This window comes from Bos taurus, chromosome 1 (assembly GCF_002263795.3).
Source record: "Bos taurus isolate L1 Dominette 01449 registration number 42190680 breed Hereford chromosome 1, ARS-UCD2.0, whole genome shotgun sequence".
Taxonomy (NCBI): Eukaryota; Metazoa; Chordata; class Mammalia; order Artiodactyla; family Bovidae; genus Bos; species Bos taurus.
In genome coordinates, this window is record NC_037328.1 from 76,613,467 (window position 1) to 76,638,030 (window position 24,564).

At 37.0% G+C, this 24,564-nt stretch overlaps 1 protein-coding gene and 1 long non-coding RNA gene across 14 annotated transcripts in view; one reads left to right on the plus strand and one right to left on the minus strand.

Moving 5' to 3' along the window:
* Positions 1–24,044, plus strand: LOC112447424 (uncharacterized). The gene is made up of 2 exons (XR_003035621.2): positions 1–91; positions 14,967–24,044. It is a non-coding gene; the product is annotated as an uncharacterized lncRNA (long non-coding RNA).
* The window catches only part of IL1RAP (interleukin 1 receptor accessory protein), a 244,081-nt gene that overhangs the window by 134,065 nt on the left and 85,452 nt on the right, over positions 1–24,564 (minus strand). For all 13 annotated transcript variants that reach the window (NR_190886.1, NR_190885.1, NM_001430307.1 and 10 more), the window contains 2 exons: positions 15,109–15,394; positions 8,242–8,428 (listed from right to left, as the gene is read on the minus strand). Coding sequence is in view for 11 of the 13 variants with exons in the window: in NM_001430307.1 (NP_001417236.1) it covers positions 8,242–8,428; positions 15,109–15,394 (473 nt within the window). In the remaining 2 variants the exon portion in view is untranslated. The remainder of the gene's footprint in view (positions 1–8,241; positions 8,429–15,108; positions 15,395–24,564) is intronic.

Consider the following 24,564-nt stretch of genomic DNA (forward strand, 5'->3'; position numbering starts at 1 on the left):
TGCATGATCAAAATTATAAACTGAACCAGAGAAGCAAAGACACAATACATGGAGCTGCAAGCTCATGTGGAATGCAAATGATGATAAGATGGTGAGTATACAGACTTATAAAGATATGGGATGGGTGAGTTAGGATGAGTGGGGAAAGCAGAAGTAAGGATAAAAAGAGTTAAGCTGAGATACGAGGATAGAAGAGTCAAAAATATCTACTGACATTTTTGCCCCCCAAATTAAGTTGTTAAAAAATACACCACACTTGTTCAAAAAGACTCACAAAAGTTTTATACACCAGTCACTTTCAGTGAGCAGAACTATGTCACGCAATATTCGTGCAATAAAAATTGACAAAATCCCCTCTAGATGTCAGGCCTTGAGTTAGAAGCTAGGCATTCAGTAGCCAGTAAAAACAGAAATGGCCCTTATTTCCATCATATCTTCTAGTCCAAACTAATTCATTCAATTTTTAATCAATTCCTAAATCCAAAATACATTGACTCAGTTTTGTGATATGTGCTTGATAATCAAGGGAAAGCAAAAGAGAGAAGACACTACTTCATACAGAAGAGAGGAATGCAATCATTACAGTAACAAAGTTGAGATATAAGTTAAGTGCCATCAAAACATAGAGTGGGTAATTCATCCAGCCTAATTCACCCTGAAGGAATCACAGATATTTGAATTGAGTTTAAGTTTAAAAGATGAACCTTTAGGTCCTCAGAAGCTCTAAAACTATATGTAAAATGCTGTGTGTATTTATGCATATATGGAATTGTGTGTATGTGTGTGCTCAGTCATATAGTTATGCCCAACTCTTTGAGATCCCATGGACTGTAGCCTGCTAGGTTCCTCTGCTTGGAATTAAACAGGTATAATTTGGAAAGAGAATATGATACATACTTTCTTTATATAATAGACTAAGTGCTGTACTATGCTAAGTTGTGTCAGACTCTGCGACTGCATAGACTGTAGCCTACCAGGCTCCTCTGTCTATGGGATTTTCCAGGCAAGAATACTGGAGTGGGTTGCCATTTCCTCTTCTAGAGGATCTTCCTGATACAGGGATCAAACCCATGTCTCCTGCATTTCCTGAATTGGCAGGTGGATTCTTTACCGCTGAACCACCTGGGAAACCATACTTCCTTTATACCAGAAGTTAAATATCACTGTATAGGGACTGTAGGGAAAGGAGAGATAAAGAACCAACCAAAATAAGTTGTCAGATCAAATTGAAATGAGCACTTTAAAAATAACATCTATTACATAGACCTTGTACTAACTTCCTGATAATATGTGCTAGGCCAACAAGAAGGCCAACCCTGGCAGTGTTTCAGAAATGTGCTTTACTGCTGGCACTTTCCAAAGATTTTCCTATTCCCTGACAGGTTTCTAAACAATATCCAACCAATTGTGATGAATTTCATACTGAAAATTAAAGGTGGATATAAAATGCCAATTTTAATGATTATACTAAGGACACAGACAACAAGCTTTTTTGAAAATTGATATCCAGAATGGTATCTATACTGTTAAATATCAATTGAGAGCATTTCAGCAGCTGCTATAAATGTAATACCCAAAGCATTCAATAAAGTAGTCTCTCCAATCCTCAGGAAGAAAGGGAACACTGACTTTGTTTGCATAAAGTGTCTTTGGGGAAAAAAAATTCAAATACCCAGTTATAACAATGAGGAAGAGTAACCATCCATTAATATGAACGTCAAAATGACTTGTCTTATTTTAAGGCTCATGTGTCCAAAACATTTAACAATAATAGTGAAAACAACAAGACTATACTTACCTGTGTCATGACCACTATATATCTGGTAGGCTCTGTGAATGAATAGGCAGCCTCCAATTTATACACATGTTGTGTTTCAGAAGTTCTTTCAGAAGCTGGCTATTTGAAATTCAATAAATGACACAAACTGCAGTTTGCTTTTCCAGGTTAGTTACAAATATGGGCTTACTGAACATCGATTTCACTCACAAGACTGTTGAATTAGAGAACTGTGAATTCTGGGCCTGGATGAAAAAAACTATGCCATGTAGAAGACAAGGAGAGAAGGGAAGGCATGTGGAGGAAGAAAGCAAATCCTGCCCCATTTCCCTAAGACTCCAAGATAGAGATGTTGGATTTTCTATTCCCTCCAATCTCAATTTTTCTGAGCTCTTTCTGATTTCCCAGGGTCTTCTTTTAATAGGTTTCCTTGTCTCACAGTCCAGTCTACAACCCAATCTGTGTTCAAAGATAGTCCTCCCCTTCAAAGTGCCCTTTGTCCCAGAAATAAAGCCTGGACCAACCTTCTCTGTGGCCTTTCTGGAGAGCACAGGGTTTGGAACCACACAGAACAGGCCTGCAATTCCAGATTCTCATCCTATCAGCTGGATTGCTTTGAGTAGATTATATAAGAGAATGTGAAAAGTCTGGTCTCTTGATACAGATAGCATAGTGTTGAATCTTGGACAAATCACTCAACCACTCCACACTTCAGTTTCCTTGACTATCAAATGGAAAAAATAGAGTCTACTTTGAGTTGAAATAACTGAGTGAAATTATTAAAGCATTTAGGATTCCTGTGCTCAATAAATGTTAGTGATTATTGTTTGTATCTCCAAACATCCATTTCCTAATCTACCTAAGGATAATATCTACCTTGATGGATTGTGATGAGTATTATGTATGATGATATTTAAAGTACATAGCACAATGTATTGCCCTAGTGGAATGAAAGAAATATTCAGTTCAGTTCAGCTCAGTTCAGTCTCTCAGTTGTGTCTGACTCTTTGCGACCCCATGTACTACAGCATGCCAAGCTTCCCTAAACAACACCAACTCCCAGACAGTGCTCAAACTCATGTCCATGGAGTTAGTGATGACATCCAACCATCTCATTCTCTGTCATCCCCTTCTTCTCCTGCCTTCAATCTTGCCCAGCATTAAGGAATGCTCCAATGAGTCAATTCTTCACATCAGGTGGCCAAAGTATTGGAGTTTCAACTTCAGCATTAGTCCTTCCAATGAATATTCAGGACTGATTTCCTTTAGGATTGACTGGCTTGATCTCCTTGCAGTCCAAGGGACTCTCAAGAGTCTTCTCCAACACTACAGTTCAAAAGCATCAATTCTTGGGTGCTCAGCTTTCTTTATGGTCCAATTCTCACATTCATACATGACTACTGGAAAAAACATAGCTTTGACTAGATGGACCTTTGTTGGCAAAGTAATGTCTCTGCTTTTTAATATGCTGTGTAGATTTGTCATAGCTTTTCTTCCAAGGAGCAAGCATATTTTAATTTCATGGCTGCAGTTACAATCTGCAGTGATTTTGAAACCCAAGAATATAAAGTCTCTCACTGTTTCCATTGTTTCCCCATTTATTTGCCATGAAATGATGGGACCAGATGCCATGATCTTAGTTTTTTGAATGCTGAGTAAAATGAAAGAAACATCAGTTTCCTTTTTTCTTTCATTAGCTTTCATTCTTCTGCTAACAGGGAAGCAAATTTGCTGGAATTGATTAATGTGTCTTTTAACTACTATAGAGTTATTTGTATTACTAAAAGAGACAATTTCTACGATGTCAAAGTAAGGAATTCAGTTGGCAACAACAAAGAGGACTATTGTAGGAAGGCCGAGAAACCTTGGTGGATTCAGGGAGTGATTATTGAAAGTAGAAAGCAAAATAAACAAAAAAAAGTAGCAGCATTGCTACACAGAGATTGGAGAATGCAGTTACCAAGAGATTTGATTTTATTCCCAAAATGGAAGCACTCTTAGGAGTACAGCTGTCAATCAATTACCAAAATGTAAAGAAATAAAAGGCAGTGTAACACACATCAATAGCAGCTTTTTTTCATAATCAGAGAATAGAAAAGATGGCTGGTTACTGGTTATCTTCTTTAGTCACCTGCACATTGTTGGGTATCTGCCATGGTCATGATTTTATAACCATGATTTTATTTCCTGGTCTCCTTTCCAGGCTTTCAGGTTTTATTCACCCCATGAACATTCCCTCCAGATTTGTATCTTAGCCCTTTTATCACTTTATTTTGTCTACTTAAGGGCTTCAACTATCACATAAATGCATCCAGTTGGTTCTCTACCTTCAGCTTTGAGTTCTTTTTTAATAAGCTTCAGACCCATACATATGTAGCCACTATTAGCCACTGCCATCTAGTTGTCACACAGATAAGTCCAACTCATGCGACAGGATCTAAATTCATTACTTGTCCCCCAAATCTGTTCCTCCTCTACTATTTCATATCTTGATTAATAGCACTGACATTCGTCTAATCAGGAAAGCCAGAGATCTGGGAATTATCGGAGATACAGAGATGGATATGGCACAATTTTGTCCTCAAGAAACAGTCAAACTCATAGAATGCCTATATATAAACCTCTCTTTTTAAAACCAATAATAAATTCTCTTATAGAACTCATAATCCTACTTTTTGATAAGAACAGGAAGTCTTATTTATAAACTTTGTTGAATTAAACTGAAGTCCTTTGAAGCTATGCTGAGGAGGGCATATATCACATTCTTTACCATGTCCTCCCCAGACTGCCGACATATTGCATTGAATACAGCTGATGGTCAACAAGTAGCTGCTGAATATATGCATGAATAAGTGACTATAAAACAATAAAGGAAGCTAAAAGTAACACTGAAGTAGTCACAAATAAATAGCTATATAAGGGTATGTGAGGGAAAATCATTTCAACTGGAAGGAATAAGGGACATTTTGTGAAGGTGTAGAATTTCATCTGTTCTAAAGGAGAAAAAGATGATGTTCCAGGCAGATGGATGTTCCAGGTGAGGAAAAAGAGGAGAAAATAATAGAATATGTATAAAAGTAAAACTTTTATTCAGACAATAAAGTATTCAAAAAATACAAAGAGTGAATAGGGTCTCATTAGAAATGAGAGACCTTTCTACAGATAAATAGATGAATATATTATTTTAAACTGGAAGATATACTTAATAGTGTAAAATTGTTAATGTAATCCTTTTAATCCTTTTTACCATGGAAAAGTACAATCATAGAGACAATATATAATGATCCCTTTACCTGCATCTAGTGTCAAAAGTACCAGTTTAAGCTATGTCTTATTTCATCTATATTTACTCACTGCATCCCAATATTATTTCAAAACAGATCACAGACATTACACAATTTAATTCATAATATTTCTGTGTGTACCTCTAAATGACAAGATCCCTTCTGCAAACATAACTACACTACCATTATCGTAATTTAAAAAGTAATTCATTGATGTCATCAACATACTGTCTGTGCTTATATTTCTTTCCCTGACTTTCTCCTAACTTGTTTTACAACTTTTTTTGAATAAATCATGATCCACTTAAGGAGCATACATTGCAATTGGTCGTTATGTATCTTAAATCAGTCTTCTCCACCTCCCCTTCCTTTCCTGTCTCCTTTTCTTGTATTGATTACAGAATGAAGCATATATGAAAAACACTCAAAACATATGTATGAGTTAATGAATTAGTATAAAGCAAATACTTTTATAACTCAGGTCCAGGAATAGAACATTGACAGTCAGTTTTGAAAGTGCTCACATACTCTATGTCAACCGGACCTTCTTTACTACCTCCGAAAGTAGCAACTATCTGTTTTTGGATAGTGAAATCACTCCTTGTTTTCATTTACAATTTTATTATTCATGTGTGTATCCTTAGATACTATAGTCTCAATCACTAAAGCATTTTAAATGTATTTTGTTTCTTTTAATCTATTCATTCTCACTCTATGCTTCTTTTTTATGGCAATTTATCTGTTGATGAACATAAAACATTTGGCCTATAGAGCTTCTCACTATTTAGATTTTGTTGACTGCAAACTCATGGTGCAAATCAATACATTCCTCTGTTCTCTATATTTCCTGAGAAATGACAGCAGGAGCCAAAGATTTTATCAGACTCAAATTTAACCCATTTGGCACATATACAGGTAATACTATATTCTTTCATTAAAAGGAATGTGGCTGTTTCCCTTCTTATGATAGTAGCACTCATTGATGTATAATGCTTAGATTTAGTAATTCATTGGGGTTTGCAAAGTGATTATATACTTTTATAAAAATATACTTCCCTGCATTATTTCATTACTCAGTGTACATTTCTTATAGAAAAAGCAGAATAAAATCTTGATTGTTTTTCCTGTTTATTTACCAGTTTTCAAGATAATGCTGTTATTTCCTATTAACATCCAAATGTAGCCACATTTTGAAATATCACTATAAATTTATGGATTTTAAACTTAATTCATAAGATGTAACCTATTAATAGCCTTACTAAAGTTCAAATTATTCCATCCTTGGCCAATGAAAAACTCTTAAATTTGGCTCCCTAAGTCATTTCATTCATGACTTAAACAGAAACAGACACTAAATTTTCAACTAAGATTATAGAATTGCCTGTTTCTTCTTTTATTTTTTTCACCTTTTCCTCATATATATTTTTAAATTATTTTTATGCCTTCTTGATGAGTTCACTCTTTTATTATTCTAAAAAGTCTTCTTTATATCTCATAATATCACTCATCTTACAGTTTACATGATAGTGGTATATCCATTTTAACCTTTCTGTTTTTATTAATAATTTTTTGATCAAAAATTTTCTATCTTCCACTTTTTTTAATCTTCAGGTATTATTTATTGTGTTCATTTTCTGTTATGTTCCTTTTAGTTTAGCATTATTTTTGAAATTATCTTTTTCTAGGCTTTTATTGAGTTATATAATTTCTGGAATTTTTTATTCTTATTTGCTATTCTTTCTCATCTTTCATCACTTCTTAATGTCTTTTTGCCAATTTTTAAAACAAGTTACAAATATGTCCTTCTTGCATGCATTCATTTTCTATAGAAATGTTATTCTGCTTCTTATTTTTCTTTTTTCTTATAGCTTTGAATGGGATTTTACCTTGATTCTTCTTTTTGTAAAGACTTTTTTTATGTGGACAACGCTTAAAGTCTTTATTGAATTTGTTACAATATTGTTTCTGTTTTATGTTTTGATTTTTTGGACATGAGCCATGTGGGATCTTAGCTCTCCAACCAGGGATGGAACCTTTGCCTCTTGCTCTGGAAGGCAGTCTTAACCACTGAACTGCCAGAGCAGTTTCTTGATTATTTTTTTTGCTCATTATTATGTAAAACTAGTTTTTCCAGAGCTTTAGGATTTAGTTGAACTTTTCAACTTCACAGAGATCCTTCTTCAAAACTATGCTCTTGAGATTCCCTGATTCTGTTCTGCTCTTCCATTCTCAGCCAGTTCTCTTTCCATGCTCTACATTGCCCTGACCCTGTTTATTTTTATCTTTATTGTGGTCAGCAGTTTTTCCTCAGTGTGAGTGGTTGTTTTACAGAGTTCTGAAGCACAAAAACTATTTCAATTCCTTCAGAATGTCTAGCTATAGGCTTTTCAGACCTACCCTCTATAGAGGGCAAAGCCCCTCCCAATGTCAACTGCTATTCTCAAATTCATCCACTGGCTTTTTTGGGATTCTTATGTTCTAGAGCCGACCAGATACCATATTATTTCCATTTCCATTTGCTTCCTTCTCTATAGACACTGAATCTATATGGGTCATATTAGTGATTATATCACTTGCTTTACTGAAAGTGATTCTTATGGATAACTTGTCATTGAGTTTTGTTTTAAATGTTGTTCAGGAGTTTGGGGATTTGGCTCAGGCAGACATTTGAAGAGATAAGAAAACTATGCTGCTGCCACAAATCCATCACTCAATACTTTCATTTTTGATTAAATAATTTCCTAAGGTTTCAGATGTCAAATAGATCACAGATCAAATGTGCCCACAAAGGAGGTTAACCATGAAAACACATACAAGTATTAAATACAGTACTGATTAACTAAAGAGTAGAAATTCACCAGAGGAATTTCTGGTGAAGCGTCTGACTTCACTCAGCAGTGAGTAGAAGTTGGCAATATTTCTCAAATTGTATTTCATAAGAAGTTAATAGAAATAAGATAGTTCTGGTAGCCCAGAGATTATAATTTAAGACATGATGAATTGAGGTAAAGTCTCCACCACTTCCTTTAAAATGGTACAAAGTGAGGAAGCAGTAAAAGATTTGTGTAAAGTTATTAAAGAAGAAATTATGATGAGAAAAATCTCAGTTTCTATATTAATTCAATTTAACAAATAGTCATTATTGTTTTAGAGAGGGTAAATGATCTCTAGTTTGCTTACCATATACCAAGTGATGTTTGGTTTGATATTAGAAGGAAAAAATCCATCTATGTTTGGACAAGAGATCTTCTGAACACCATATTCTAAATACAGTTTATGCACTGGAAGTTTCATGGGAGAATTGAAGCAGTTATCTTTTTGAACCACTTCCAGAGGAAATGCAACTTTGCTGCAATAGGTGGTATTCCTGAAAAGAAAAATGTTCAGTGAATGGACAGTTTCATTTGTTTTCATGCTGCAAACACACTGAAATGAGCGAAGTGTTTGTACTGAGACTTTGTACTGAGACTTTATATATTAAGTTCATGTAACAATTAAATGTGTTATGGAAGTATTTCCTAGAACAATTGACATAACAAAATAAAGACAGATACAATTAACTACTATTGATAAACTACTTACATTTTTAGATATACTCCTAAATACACATATGTGTGTGTGTATATGTATTTATGGGCTTCCCTTTGTGGCTCAGCTGGGAAGGAATCCACCTGTAACACTGGAGACCTGGGTTCCATCCCTGAATTGGGGAGATCCCCTGGAGAAGGGAAAGGCTACCCACACCAGTGTTCTAGGCTAGAGAATTCCATGAACTGTGTAGTCCAAGGGGTCACAAAGAGTCGGACATGACTGAGCGCCTTTGACTTTCATATGATTTATATATACATACATATATATACACATATATATCTGTTGTTCAGTTGCTTAGTTGTGTCTGACTCTTTGTGACCCCCATGGGCTGCAGTACTCCAGGCTTGCCTGTCTTTCACCATCTCCCAGAGCTTGTTCAAACTCATGTCCATTGAGTTGGCGATGCCATCCAACCATCTTGTCCTCTGTCGTCCCCTTCTTCTCCTGCCTCCTGCCTTCAGTCTTTCATGCTCACTTGTGTCCAACTCTGTGACCCCATGGATCACAGCTCACCAGGCTTCTTGGTCCGCAGGACTTTTCTAGGCAAGAATACAGGAGTGGGTTGCTCTCCCTCCTCCAGGGGATTTTTCCTGACCCAAGGATCAAACCTGCATCTCCTGTGTTTCCTGCATTAGCAGGTGGATTCTTTACCACTGAGTCACCTGGGATATAAAATGTTTAATTTTACCCTTAAAACACTCTTAATAACACTAGTCCTGGAAAGACAAAGGTAAGAACAGCATATTAACTCATGGTTGATAATGGTATAAACAAGTTCTGGAAAAGAAGTGTTTCCAAAAGTATTTTTAAAAGCCTTAACCTTTGCCGTAGTCACCCTATTTCTGAAGATGTTTTCACATGACAGAAGTAGGAAAAGTGAGAATAGAGAGAGCACATGATCAAAAATGTCCATCTTTTGCTGTATCAGCAAGGAAGATATTGGAATCATTAGAAACACATATGAAAAGGAAGCCTGTAAAAAAACCATGGTACAACCATCCAAAGTTGTTGAACACACACACACACACACACACACACACAAATAAAGCAAGAAGGGAAAAACTAACAAATGCATAAAATGTGTTAAGATGGCCGGGGAACTGTATTTATGTTTTTAATGTTTATATAAGTCATTTCATCTGCCTGGAGGGTTCTTCGTCTCTCATCACCCTATCTTTCACTTGGAGGTTTATGTCACCCTATATTTAAATTAAGACTTTCATCCTCTCAGCATGTCGGACAATTCCTTGGTTGAATTTATCACATGGCATAGCCATATGTGTTTTCTTTTATTTCTTGCATCTAGCACAATACCTAATTTTTTAGTTGGCACTAAATAAATATTTGCTAGCTACATGGGATAGATGTAAAATTGTGTTACATATAGGAAAACAATGAAAAGAACATAGATAATAACAATAAGTGGGTTTTTTTAGGGTTATATGTAAATAGGTCATTAATTGTTCACCCTCTTTTGTGATTTCTCTCAATATTTAAAACATCTTATATACTCAGTAACTCATGAACTAAGACTAAATCCAAAGAAGGTGTGGGAGAATTTATTACCCTCCCCAAGATGGGAGGAAAGAGCATTTAAAGATGACTTAAGAAGAGATGGCAAGAATACACAGAAGACCTGTACAAAAAAGATCTTCACGACCCAGATAATCATGATGGTGTGATCAATGACCTAGAGCCAGAAATTCTGGAATGTGAAGTCAAGTGAGCCTTAGAAAGCATCACTACGAACAAAGCTAGTGGAGGTGATGGAATTCCAGTTGAGCTGTTCCAAATCCTGAATGATGATGCTGTGAAAGTGCTGCACTCAATATGCCAGCAAATTTGGAAAACTCAGCAGTGGCCACAGGACTGGAAAAGGTCAGTTTTCATTCCAATCCCAAAGAAAGGCAATGCCAAAGAATGCTCAAACTACCGCACAATTGCACTCATCTCACACGCTAGTAAAGTAATGCTCAAAATTCTCCAAGCCAGGCTTCAGCAGTATGTGAACCATGAACTTCCTGATGTTCAAGCTGGTTTTAGAAAAGGCAGAGGAACCAGAGATCAAATTGCCAACATCCACTGGATCATCAAAAAAGCAAGAGAGTTCCAGAAAAACATCTATTTCTGCTTTATTGACTATGCCAAAGCCTTTGACTGTATGGATCACAATAAACTGTGGAAAATTCTTCAAGAGATGGGAATACCAGACCACCTGATCTGCCTCTTGAGAAATTTGTATGCAGGTCAGGAAGCAACAGTTAGAACTGGACATGGAATAACAGACTGGTTCCAAATAGGAAAAGGAGTTCGTCAAGGCTGTATATTGTCACCCTGTTTATTTAACTTATATGCAGAGTACATCATGAGAAATGCTGGACTGGAAGAAACACAAGCTGGAATCAAGATTGCTGGGAGAAATATCAATAACCTCAGATATGCAGATGACACCACCCTTATGGCAGAAAGTGAAGAGGAACTAAAAAGCCTCTTGATGAAAGTGAAGGTGGAGAGTGAAAAAGTTGGCTTAAAGCTCAACATTCAGAAAACAAAGATCATGGCATCCGGTCCCACCACTTCATGGGAAATAGATGGGGAAACAGTGGAAACAGTGTCAGACTTTATTTTTCTGGGCTCCAAAATCACTACAGATGGTGACTGCAGCCATGAAATTAAAAGATGCTTACTCCTTGGAAGGAAAGTTATGACCAACCTAGATAGCATATTCAGGAGCAGAGACATTACTTTGCCAACAAAGGTCCGGCTAGTCAAGGCTATGGTTTTTCCTGTGGTCACGTATGGATGTGAGACTTGGACTGTGAAGGAGGCTGAGCACCAAAGAATTGATGCTTTTGAACTGTGGTGTTGGAGAAGACTCCTGAGAGTCCCTTGGACTGCAAGGAGATCCAACCAGTCCATTCTGAAGGAGATCAGCCCTGGGATTTCTATGGAAGGAATGATGCTAAAGCTCATTCAGCAGTATGTGAACTGCTGAAGGAATGATGCTCAAACTCCAGTACTTTGGCCACTTCATGCAAAGAGTTGACTTATTGGAAAAGACTCTGATGCTGGGAGGGATTGGGGGCAGGAGGAGAAGGGGACGACAGAGGATGAGATGGCATCACTGACTCGATGGATGTGAGTCTGAGTGAACTACAGGAGTTGGTGATGGACAAGGAGGCCTGGTGTGCTGCGATTCATGGGGTCGCAAAGAGTTGGACACGACTGAGTGACTGATCTGATCTGATCTGATTTATGACAATGGTAATAAGGTGGAAAGAATGAGTGGCAAGCATGATCTTTGCCTATAAATAACAAAAGGTCTTCCAAGAAGATAAAGTGTTCCATAGGTGGATATTACAGAAGGTAAACTTCAGCTTAATAAGGTACATTTTCTGACTATAAAAATAAAGAGATGAACAATGGTTAGACTAACTTTTCCAGCTTCATAAGTCAAATATGAATGTTATCTTAATAGAGGTATTGAAGCAAGAATACAAACAGTAAAATCCTAGAGGACGAACCTGAGCTTTATGGTGTTAATGACATCAATCCTATGATTTCACATGGTTCAGCTTAAGGTCATTCTCAGTTTAAGAAGTGCCACAGGATTATAGGAGGCTTCTGATGCCTCCACCAGAGAAGTTCATTTCAAATTTTCTCTAAAGATGTAGAAGACAGGCAGAAGGTGAATTGAAGAGATGGCAGTCTGGAAACTGATAACAGTAAAGATATACTCAGACCTTGAGGATCATAAGCCCTGCTCCTATAATGAAAAGAAGGCTGAAAATGTTTGAGAGAGAGCTCTAGAGAAGTAGTAGGTTGGTAAGGAAAAAGAAATAGAGGTACTGAAACACTAGAATGCATAGCAGAGACAATAAATGCTGGAGAGGGTGTGGAGAAAAGGGAACCCTCTTACACTGTTGGTGGGAATGCAAACTAGTACAGCCACTATGGAGAACAGTGTGGAGATTCCTTAAAAAACTGGAAATAGAACTGCCTTATGATCCAGCAATCCCACTGCTTGGCATACACACTGAGGAAACCAGAAGGGAAAGAGACACGTGTACCCCAATGTTCATCGCAGCACTGTTTATAATAGCCAGGACATGGAAGCTACCTAGATGTCCATCAGCAGATGAATGGATAAGAAAGCTGTGGTACATATACACAATGGAGTATTACTCAGCCATTAAAAAGAATACATTTGAATCAGTTCTAATGAGGTGGATGAAACTGGAGCCTATTATACAGAGTGAAGTAAGCCAGAAGGAAAAACATAAATACAGTATACTAACGCATATATATGGAATTTAGAAAGATGGTAATGATAACCCTGTATATGAGACAGCAAAAGAGACACTGATGTATGGAGCAGTCTTATGGACTCTGTGGGAGAGGGAGAGGGTGGGAAGATTTGGGAGAATGGCATTGAAACACGTGAAATGTCATGTATGAAACAAGATGCCAGTCCAGGTTCAGTGCACAATGCTGGATGCTTGGGGCTGGTGCGCTGGGACGGCCCAGGGGGATGGTATGGGGAGGGGGGAGGGAGGAGGGTTCAGGATGGGGAGCACGTGTATACCTGAAATTTTTTTAATTAAAAAAAAAAAAAACTGGAAAATAAACAATTTTAAAATTAAAAAAAAAAAAAAAAGGTCAACCAGAAAGCTACTGACAACCTGTTCCCAGGTATTTGCTGAGGTCCATGTATGGAATGTTACTAGATTATTAATTGTCAAAGATAATAAGGGGCTCAAAGAACATTTAGGCCAACTTTCTCATTTTGTGTGTATAGATACCAAAGCTGTGTTAGAACATAAACAATGGACACATGAGCTCCTTGGAAGTGTAAACCCAGTCTAGAGTTCAATCTAATAAAATGAAATAGAAGGGGTGAAAGCCTCAATGGACTTAAGAGGTAACAAGAGACTTTCAAGGTCACATTGATTAATATGTGGGCTTTTTTTGTGATAAAGAAGTGCTTTTTCACTAAATCACAGCATTGGCTAAATTTATCAAAATATAATTATAGTTCTCCACCAGAGAACAGTTAATGTCCATGAGAGACAACATTCAAAAGATGTGGGATTACCTATTCTTCTGTTATTGTTATGTCATCCAGCTCTACTATTATCGGCTAGGTTGTGTCCTCCACTCCAAATTCATATGTTGAAGTTGAGTACTTCAGAATGAGACTGTATTTGGAGATAGGTCTTGAAATTAAGTCAAAGCAAGTTGATATGGGTGGACCCTAATCCAATAAAACTGATGCCCTTACAAGAAGAGAGGACTGGGACACAGAAGACATGGGGGTTAAAGATGCTAAGACCTGAGGATAAGATGTTCCTGTACAAGCCAAACAGTGATGAATGAAACAACCATGCTGGCACGTTGATCTGGGAATTCTAGCTTCTAGAACAATAAGAAATCATATTTCCATTGTTTAAGCCACCAATCTGCAGTATTTTGTAATGGAAGCCTAGAAAAACAAATATATTTATTAAATGGTAGGACACAATGTTTTAAAATACTCCCATAACCTAGATGGGAGTTTAAAAAACAAAGTAAAGCCTGAAAGCTAAAAGGGGACCTCAGGGAGTCAAAGAACTAAGCCTTAAAATGGTAAGTCTTCAGAGGAACCTCAGTTTTTTCAAGATTTTTTTTCAGAGCAAAAACAATATTAATCTGTTGTAAAAGAAAAATTGGTATACTATGAAGTAAAATGCTGAATCTACATGAACCTTCAGAAGAAAAAAACGTGGGTTTGTAATAAAATTTGCAGTAATGGTAGAATGCTTTGGATTATATTCTTAGATTCCCAGAGATCTGGTGTTCATTTGCTTTATATGGAAATTTTAGTGAAAAGTTTGAAAAGTATTGTTTTAAGTGCATTTGATGCTTCTCAAATATTCTTTCATCTATATGGCATGCTGAGGCTTTTGCTCAGTTGTGTCTGATTCTTTGTGACCCCATGGACTATATAGTCCATGGCATTCGTCAGGTCAGAATACTGGAGTGGGTAGCTGTTCCCTTCTCTAGGGGATCTTCCCAACCCAGGGATCGAACCCAGGTCTCCCTCATTGCAGGTGGATTCTTTCCCAGCTGAGCCACCAAAGAAGCCCTTATTCTGTTCTAGGCACTTAAAAAACTGCCAAGAATAACAGACATGAACAGGTTCTACTGCCAGCCCTGTTCACATATGAATAAACCTCCACCTCTAGACAACTCTGATGTATGTCTGGTTTGAAAAGGAACCACCAATGGAGAATGTTCTCAGAAGCTCAACCTTTCTCTCTGTACATCTCTTTCAGCTAATCTCAGCTAAGCCAATGAGGTGAAAAGTAACTCTTTCTGGATAAATGCTTCCTTCTTCTCCTCCCCAGCTTCACATCATTTGGATAAGGGTTCAGGAACAGAAGCAAAAAGGGAAAGACACCACAAGCGTCAGCCTACCTTAACATGCAGGTATAGTTTCCCGTGTCATTGAGAAGCGTGGGCCGGAACCAGAGCACGTCTTTCTCCTTACTAATGCGGTTCTCAGGGAGGCGGAAGTTAATTGGCTCCTCCAGGTCCCGGTCCTGCCTGGTCCAATACCAGATGAGAGTAAGGCCTGCTGAATGGGCTGTGCTGTAGTTATATTTCAAGAAGTGTTCAAAGAGTGGGCACTTGATACGAGCTGGTTCATCTTCATACACTTGGATCTGCCTCATGGTATCTAGTCCCCAGTCATCGCAGCGTTCTGGAATAATCAAAAAGAAAGAAAAGGCAGCTGAATCATCTCACCTCCAAAGAACATACCTTCTCCTTAAGATACCCCCAACCTTTTTCAGGACTCTCTTCTCCAGTCATATTAATTAGCCTCTTTCTAACAAATGCTTATAATAGACAGCTGTGCTGTAAGGAAATGACTTCCTCTCATTCTTTCATCATCTTTTGACTATCTCTTGGATAACAGTGTGATCTGATAGTTTGATCCTGTTGAATCCAACAAGGTATGAGGGAGAATCTCACCTGGACAAGAAATCATGTATTCTTTCACTCCTCTGGGGACAAAGGCAATTCTAAGGATAAGATCTTAACTGAAAAGAGAAGCCCCCTAGTTCTCCCCTGGTCTCCGAATTTGGGGGCTAAATCGTCACTGTCCAATAGCAGTAAAATGCCTGCCACATATTTAAGTAAAACGCCTGCCACATCATTTTAGATGTCTCGATTGCCACATTAAAGAAATAAAAAGAAGCAGGCACAATTAATTTTTATATTTTATTAAACTTGATATATCTAAAACATCACAAATATTAATATTTTATACTTACATTCTTTTTTATAATCAATCTTAAAAATTCAATATACTTTACACTTGTTGCACATATCTGACCGACTACAATACACAGGAAAGCTTTCTAGTAAGAGAGAGATACATAGGGTAGAGCTTAGGCACCCTGCTAGTAGCTAGACCCTACAGAAGCAGAACTGTCAGACCTTTTCACAGCTGATCAAAGATGTAAGAGCAGGGCCAGCTTGCATCAACTGAGTTGAACTTATCTTACTAGAACTGCCCAGACAACTTACAGACTCATGAGCAATAATACATGAGTGATAAATTAAAAGAGGTTTGTGATCATTTGTTAGGCAACATCTTGGGGGTAACAGATAGCTAATAAAACAACTAACAGTGACTAATGTTGATAAGAGCAAAGAGTTTGAAGATTTATGACTTGCAAAATGTTTTGTAAGTAAGTAATAAATCTCTAAATAAATAATAGATCTCTGGGAAATTTAACAAACTGATGTTTCTAAGACTCAACAAATTAGTACTGTTTACAACTGTAATGCTTCATTTAGAAACACCTTTTAAAATCCAATATACAAAAAAAGAACTGGAAAGACCAACATTTTGTTCACATTAAGACAAATTGATATTAAAATATTTTAATTAAACATATATCATAACGTTCTTTAAATATATTTTCACCCACACTGCAAAGTTGTAGAATTAGGTCATTTAGTTTACAGGACATTTTAACCACTGTTTTTTTTTTTTTTTTTCAGATAAGTAAGTCAGGTTGAATACATGCATCTAATTTCATCCCTTAATGAAACTTCACTAAAACTAATTTTTTGAGACATTATCCCAAGTAATAGCAATAATAAGAGAAAAGACAATAGCAATACCATAACGGACAAAATGGTGACCAGTTTGGCCCATTTAAATGAAAAGTCCTAAATGAGGAGAGGAAAGCTGGAGAACAAACCAATCTGCAAAGTAGAATGCAAAAAACATCAGGAGAAAGTGTCACTATCAAGATAAGTAATCACTACTACCTTAACACCCAATATTTCTGGGCTCTCTTCCTAGGCATATTGTAAGATTGTACTTTTATGTCCTTCTGAAATAAGAGGATGCCATGTGACTCACTTTGGCCAAAATGATGTACCAAGTGTCACATGTAGTGAGTGTTTTAAGAGCCAGAGTATGTTTCACTATGCTTCCTTTTCTTCTGCCTTAGCAAATATGAAAACATAAACATTGAGACTCCTTTAGCTTATTTCCCTTGATATAGATGGTGTATGGAAAAGCTTTACTATTTTAAGTCATAGAGAATTAGGATTGCTTATTACCAATATGAATCATCTATATTATCCTGGCAAATGCAACCACATACCTTAAAAATAAGCACATATATACAATAGTAAAATAAGGAGAAGTAGATGAAGAGTATGTCTAAAAGTGACATTTTTTGTTCCAAGCTCACCCTCCTGGCACTCAGTAACCTTTCTCACTGAGCTTCAAGGATTGGAACAGCCAGGAGAGTGTAAACAGACTTTACACTCCAGGCAGGAGAATGAATGAATCTTCTCTAGAAACCTGACTACTTTCAGAGGAAAGAATCTAACAATCTTACTAAGAGAGAATTTTTTTAAACGACTTATACAGCTATATCATTTAACATAAAAAGCTCAAGATTAACAAACCCCACATACACACTTAGAATTTCTAATCAGCTTCCTAATCACTTCTTAAATACGAACAGCCCTAGGAGACATCTGAAAAAAATCTCTACTATTAACAGTAACACCCAAAGAAACATTGTAAAAAAAATTTGATAAAACCAAAATTATTCAAGAAATCTTTGAAAACAAAACTATCATTAACATCCTCAGAGAGATAAGGAAACTTCTACATTCATCAAGCGAGAACAGGATGATACAACAAAGGAATATTCAGAGAAAAACAAAAATCTCATTAAAATTAAAAAGTGATTAAAGAGAGGTACATTTTAATAAATGGTTTATTTGGAAGTTGAAATTGAGAATTTTCTAAAGAGTAGAATACAAAGAAAAATAAAAAATAGACAAGAAAGTTAGAAGACTAGTCCAGGAGTCTTAAGATCTCCTTAATAGAATCCCCAAAAGAAAAAAAAAAAAAGGAGAAAACTCTCAATTAAATAATTCAAAGCAAAAACAAATCTCAGAACTAAAATACATAACCTTCTAAATTAAAAAGAGCTGTCAATTGCTCCAGTACTGTGGATGGAAACAGACTTGCACCACAAAAATATTTTTTAAAACCGAAAAAAGAAAAGATTATATAAACTACTGGCAAGTAAGAAAGAGGAAAAAAAATAGTCACATACTAGGAAGACTAGGAATCAGAATGGCTTTGCAACTTTTAAAAACAAGACTAGAAACTAGAAGATAATGACTCAATGCATCTTATGGAAATGTTTTATCAATCTTGAATCTTAAACCCAACTAACATTTTCAGACACATAAAGACTCAGTAATTTTTCTTCCTATACTATTTTTCAAGAAGCTTCTGGGGAATTTGTGTCCAGAAAAAAAAAGAGAGGAAAAACAACAGAGGCAAAAATGAGATCAAGGATTAGAAGGATCCAACTAAAGAGAGAGGGGAAGGGATTCCCAGGATAACAATGCAGAACATCCTAGGAAAGCAGCTATACATTAGGGTTTGATGGTAAATCAGTATAGATAGAAGGAAAATGGAGATCACCAACAAAGGAAAAAAACTGTAACTGATGGATTATCTGATTAGATTACCACAGTGAACAATTATGCTGAAGGGCAATTGAAAAGTATAAAAATATTTACCAAAAGATACTAATTAGGGATTTCTCTGGTGGTCCAGTGGTTAAGACTCCCTATTTTCATTGCAGGGGTTGCAAATTCAATCCCTGGTCAGAGAACTAAGATCCCACATGATGAACTAAGATCCCACATAATTTAAATTGATCCCATATCCTTTTTTAAATTGTTATTTTGGCTAGGGACTTTTGCTTTGTTTTGTTTCAATGTGGACCATTTTAAAAGTCTTTATTGAACTCGTTACAATATTGTTCTATGTTTTGAATTTTTTGGCTGTGAGGCATGTGGGATCTTAGCCCCTACAACCAGGGACCCAACCCACACCCAGTGCATTGGAAAGCAAAGTCTTAACCACTGGACTGCCACAGAAATCCCAGCCCTAAGAAGTCTTTATGACCCTGAATAATAATTAATAATAGCAAGACAGATGATAAGTGACAGGTGGATTTTTTTTTTTTTTGGTAAAGATAAGAGAATGCTAATTGTGAAAATGAAATGGAAAAAGAGAATCAAAACCAGAAGCATGTACTCAGGCAGACAAATTTAGAACAAAGTTTGAAATGAAATTTTGGTGTTCACCGGGGCAGACTGTGGCAGAGACTGGGTAAATGTTCATTAGTTCTGTTTTCTCTTCTTGGCCCGTATGAAACCTGCACATCCTTGGCAATTGGGTTGGGACCATGTGACTTGGTTCTGGCCAGTGAGGGACCGGAAATACTATACAACTTGAAATTCTCAGCATAATCTTTGGTGCTTTCTCTTTCCCTTCCATGGAGTCCTTGAATTTGCGAAAAGTGCAGCATGACAACATGGAAGGAGCCTGGATTCCTGCCATCAGTCAAAGCAGGGCTTCTCAGGAAAGCTTTGAAAGTTTCTCACTTTCAAAGAGTTAAGCCAAATCTCTATCAATTAAGGCACTGAGATGTAAGACACTAATTTGTTATAGCAAGTAGTATTGACTAATAAAGGAAGCCAGAATTTTTCTCTCATAATGTAATAATAAATCAAGAGCAAACAGACTTATTTTTAAAACAACATATGTTAAAGGCCCTTACATAGTAAAATTTAAACACAGGTTAAAAAAAATGTCTGTTTTATTCACTGAATATCTTTTCAACCAAATTAAATGTAATACAGTGTCAAGGGGAAAAGACATCTTATATCTGCAATGTATCTCCCTTACAGAATATTTCATGGGTCAAATGAGTATATCTATAGAATGAATCAGACTCCTTTACAATAGGGACCAAAAAACACACATATTAGTATTTGTAAGCATTAGTAAAAATGATATTAGTATTGAGTTTTTTTGGGGGGGCATTTACCCATTTGAAATTAGTTCTGAGAGTTCTTTAACTTTCCCTAGCCAGCCACCTGAGGGAACTTTGTCAGAGATTTTTAAATTATTCAATGAACAAATAAAAATAAAATCTATGACAATGGACAGGAGTGTCATGCAATACCAAATTAATTATACGATTCACTGCAGGCACCAGGCAAAGAAGATACTGGGGAAATGGCTGTTATGCAAATAGATGTACCTCTAATAACAGCAAAGGGAATTTAACGAATTACTGGCACAGAGAATTACTTTTTTGTTTAAAATGTCCATTCTCACCCAGAGAACTCCATAGTGGAAGTCCTCTCTAAGCTGGCCCCTCTAAGCTGGGAGGACTATAAAGTCATCATTTCCCTCAGTCAAAGGATTTCTTACGGCTGGGGCTTGGTGGCACAGAGGACTAATGGGAAGGTGCAAAGCCAAGCCACTGGAAAATCAACCCACGCTCCTAACAGCAATTAGCATTTATATAGCAGGGTATACATTTTAACTAATTAATCTCACAACACCCTCTTGGGCTTTCATGCCCATTCCCACATTACATGCCAGGAAATGAAGACAGAAAGATTAATTGACTTACTTTTGCCTGAGTGGTAGCACAAATAAAAGCTGCCTGAACATAGCTCTGGGAGGCTTGTTCCAAAGCTATGTTCACACATACAAAGCAAGATATTTCCCACAGGAAAGCTACTCATATATTTGTATTTATTAACTATTTACTGGAAGCCTGCTGTGTTGGGTGCTACAGTAAAGAGAATGTAAATTTAAGAAATCAAGAAGCTCAAGTATAGGAGGAAAAAAAGGAGGGGGAGGAGTTTTAAATATTGGAAGAACTAAGGTGGAATTAATGTCTATATGTAATTATTTGCCCTGTGCCACTTACTTACAACCTTGGACAAAATGCTTCCCCCTCAGATTCATGTGTCATATGCCTATTGTATAGTGCTGTATGGAAAGCTGAGGTCTAGAGACATGTAAAGAGCTCAGTATATATTAGCTGGATCTGCATGATAAACCTTAGTGGGTCTTTGTCCAGCAAGAGGTTAATAATGTTGGAAAGAGAAAGACATAGACACAAAATTAATTAAAAGAAAATACTTGGTAGAATGAATGAACCAACTGTTAAAACAGGCTTCTAAGCAGGACAGTAGTCATTATATTAGTATGGTATAGTAGTGTAGTGTAGTATAGTATCATATAGTGTAGTATGGTATAGTGTAGTATTGTATAGTAAAGTATAGTATAGTATAGTATAGTATATACATGGTGCAGGTAGAAATAACAATCCTGAGATTGAGTTTAGATGAGAACCAGGCCCTTTTAACATCCTATCTTGGAATGCGGCATAGATGAAGTCACCTTAAAAACTCCTATCAGCCCCTTCTAGTAGTCCTATGTCTGAGGGCAGAGACTCAGTCTAATGCAAGGCTGGTTTTACAACCATGTTGGTAATTTTGAATAGTTTTGTTTTTCTAGTAGTATACTTGGCTCCTCATGAAAATTACCCTGGTACTGTGACCCAGACCCACTCCAGTGTTCTTGCCTGGAGAATCCCAGGGACGGGGGAGCCTGGTGGGCCGCCGTCTATGGGGTCGCACAGAGTCGAACACGACTGAAACAACTTAGCAGCAGCAGCAGCAGCAACTGTGACCCAGAGAGAATCTAAAGTGTGAGCAAGCTGGTTAGGCTGGGAAGCAACACTAAATGAGTGACATGAAGACAAGAAGTAAATCAACAGACTAAGTGTGGGCAAGTCTCTGAGGTAAGATAGAGAAGTGTCAGACACAAAACCCTTAGCAGGAGCCCTGAGGGAGAAGACATGCACAGAGCATTAACACTGGGGTTAACAAACATGATTCAGAAGCAGACTTTAATACCCACTGACTGTATTAATTCAAGTAAAAATAACTACTGAGCAACCCATCCTGCGTGTGTGTGTCGCTTCAGTCATGCCTGACTCTTTGCGACCGTATGTACTGTATCCCATCAGGCTCCTCTGTCCATGGGATTCTCCAGGCAAGAATGCTGGAGTAGACTGCTATGCCCTCCTTCAGGGAATCTTCCCGAGCCAGAGATGGAACCTGAGTCTCTTATGTCTCCTGCATTGGCAGGCAGCTTCTTTACCACTAGCACCACCTAAGCCAAGTACTGAAGCAGGTGTTTAGAATTCATTGGTGAATTAAATAAAGGTCTCACAGAGTATACCTTCTTACATAAGGAGACTGACAATAAAAATGCTAAGTAAGAAAAGCATAGAGTACATCGGAAGGTAATAAGCCAATGAAACAAAGAAAAACACTGAATCTCATAAGAGGGATCAAGAATGAGGGAATGGGGGAGAGAAGAGAGTCATAAGTAGGAAATTTTTAAAAAGATAGGCAGGGTAAGTCATTCAACTATAATAAACCTCAGTTTCCACATCCAAAACATGAAGATTATAATAGTACAGAGTACTTAAGAAAAACAGAGTGAGGCGGGGATAAAAAGTACTATAGAAACTATAAAGCTCTATGCATGTACCCCTTGCAATTCATATGTAGACTGCCATTCTCTGCGTGACCTGTGGAAAATGATTCTTCTCTCCAGGTCTGTGGTAGAAACTGTTAAACATGTCTCATTTACCATGTTCCTGCATCCTTCTTTTTTTAGCATTTGGGAATTTCCACTTGGGTATACAGCCATTCAGAATAAAGGCTACATTTTCCAGCTTCAGTCTCACCTGGACAGAGTCAGGGGACTAAGTTCTGGCCAATGGAATATGTGTGAAATCATCATGTGGGAGATTTCAGAAAGTTGCCTTGAGAAACATTGACATACTGGATGTTTCCTGGGCTTTGCTACTACCCTACTTCTTCCATCTTGCTGCTGGAAACTTGAAAAGTGACAGCTGAAACTACCTTATTGACCATAAGAATAAAGGCCACACCCTGAAGATGGAGGAAGGTGAAAGTGAGAGGAGATGGGGCCGTGAATGAAGTATGGAGCAGCTTAATCAAACCTGAATATTCTACCTCTAGATTTTACATAAGAAATATCCTTTCTGCTAGAAGTGTGGTCCATGACCACTATCTCATTAGCACCCCTTGAGAATCTGTCAGAATTACAGACTTCTAGGCCCCACATATACTCACTATATCAGAATCTACAGTTTAACAAGATCCCTAGGTGATTTCTATGGAAGTATTAATTTATTTTGAATCTTCTTATTCACAGCTGATCATTATCTTAATTGATAACAATGTCCTATTTCATCTCTTATAATAAGTAGGTTGTTGAACTATTTCTGAGGTTGTATCCACCCTGTCAGTCTATGACTCCGATTAACATTTACATTTAAAAATATATTCTCTTTTGTTCCTCTGTGGAAAAAAATATTTAAACCATCCAGATATTTTTTTAGCAGTGTCTTATTATAAACCACCAGTTTTCAGAAAATAAAATCTATAAACTACATTTCCTAGAGCATGATTTAAGTGAAAAAAAAAAAGATGATTAAAACTTAGATAATTTTTATTCAGAGCAGAGCTACTCAAAGGTCTAGAAAATGTTGCTGAAATTTAATAGTTGTCAACAAAGCCATCACAAGGAGAGAGACAAGTTCCTGATGGGGGAGGAAAGCTGGAGAGGCTCTGAGCACCCATCAGACATCTCAGGATGCTTGTACTGTTCAATAATACTCAGCTAATAACTGGCAGATGGCTTTCCTGGACCAGATAATTAGACATACCTTACTCCCACTAAAGAAGGGAGTTTTCTTGATTGAAAAAAAAAAAAAAAGAACTAGCTCCAAGAGGATAAGATTTGCCAGATAAGAAAAGAACGCCAAATTCAGAAAGTGTGTTGGGGGAGGGTAAAGATCTACAAGTTACAGCTTCAGTTTTGCAGTTTAGAGTTTGCTGCTAGAAAAAGTATTATTCCAGATAGTATATAACGCTTCCTTGACACACTGAGCACTTATCATTACACTGACCTAAAGGCTGCTATTTTATATCAATTAGAAGTGGTAGTCCTTACAATTAAAACAACAACAAAAAAGTAGAGAAAGTCATTACCAGGCAAACAAGAAAATAAAGATAAGAGGTGAAAAAGGACAATGAAATCTCACAATTGGTTGAAAACAACAAAACCAGTGATGTTTAGATCTAAAACATACACCAAAGCAGGCGATACTCACAGTTACAAAATCAAACCATCTGAAGGATCACAGAGTTACGATCTTTCTTTGTCTAGCACCGGCACTCTAGGGTCTCTGAACAGTTTGGTTTTTATTCAATACCTGCCATGTGGCTGTTTTTCTCCCAGTCTGTGAACATGAGTGTCACTTTCTACAGAGCTCTCCTTGTGACAGAGGACTTGAGAAAAAACCCTGGTGCTCTAGAAATGTTTACAGTTCTCAGGTCTAGAAGAGCTGCTGAAGGTCTCCAGGCTCACTCTTGGTCTCCATCAAGTCATCCCCCAACTGGTGT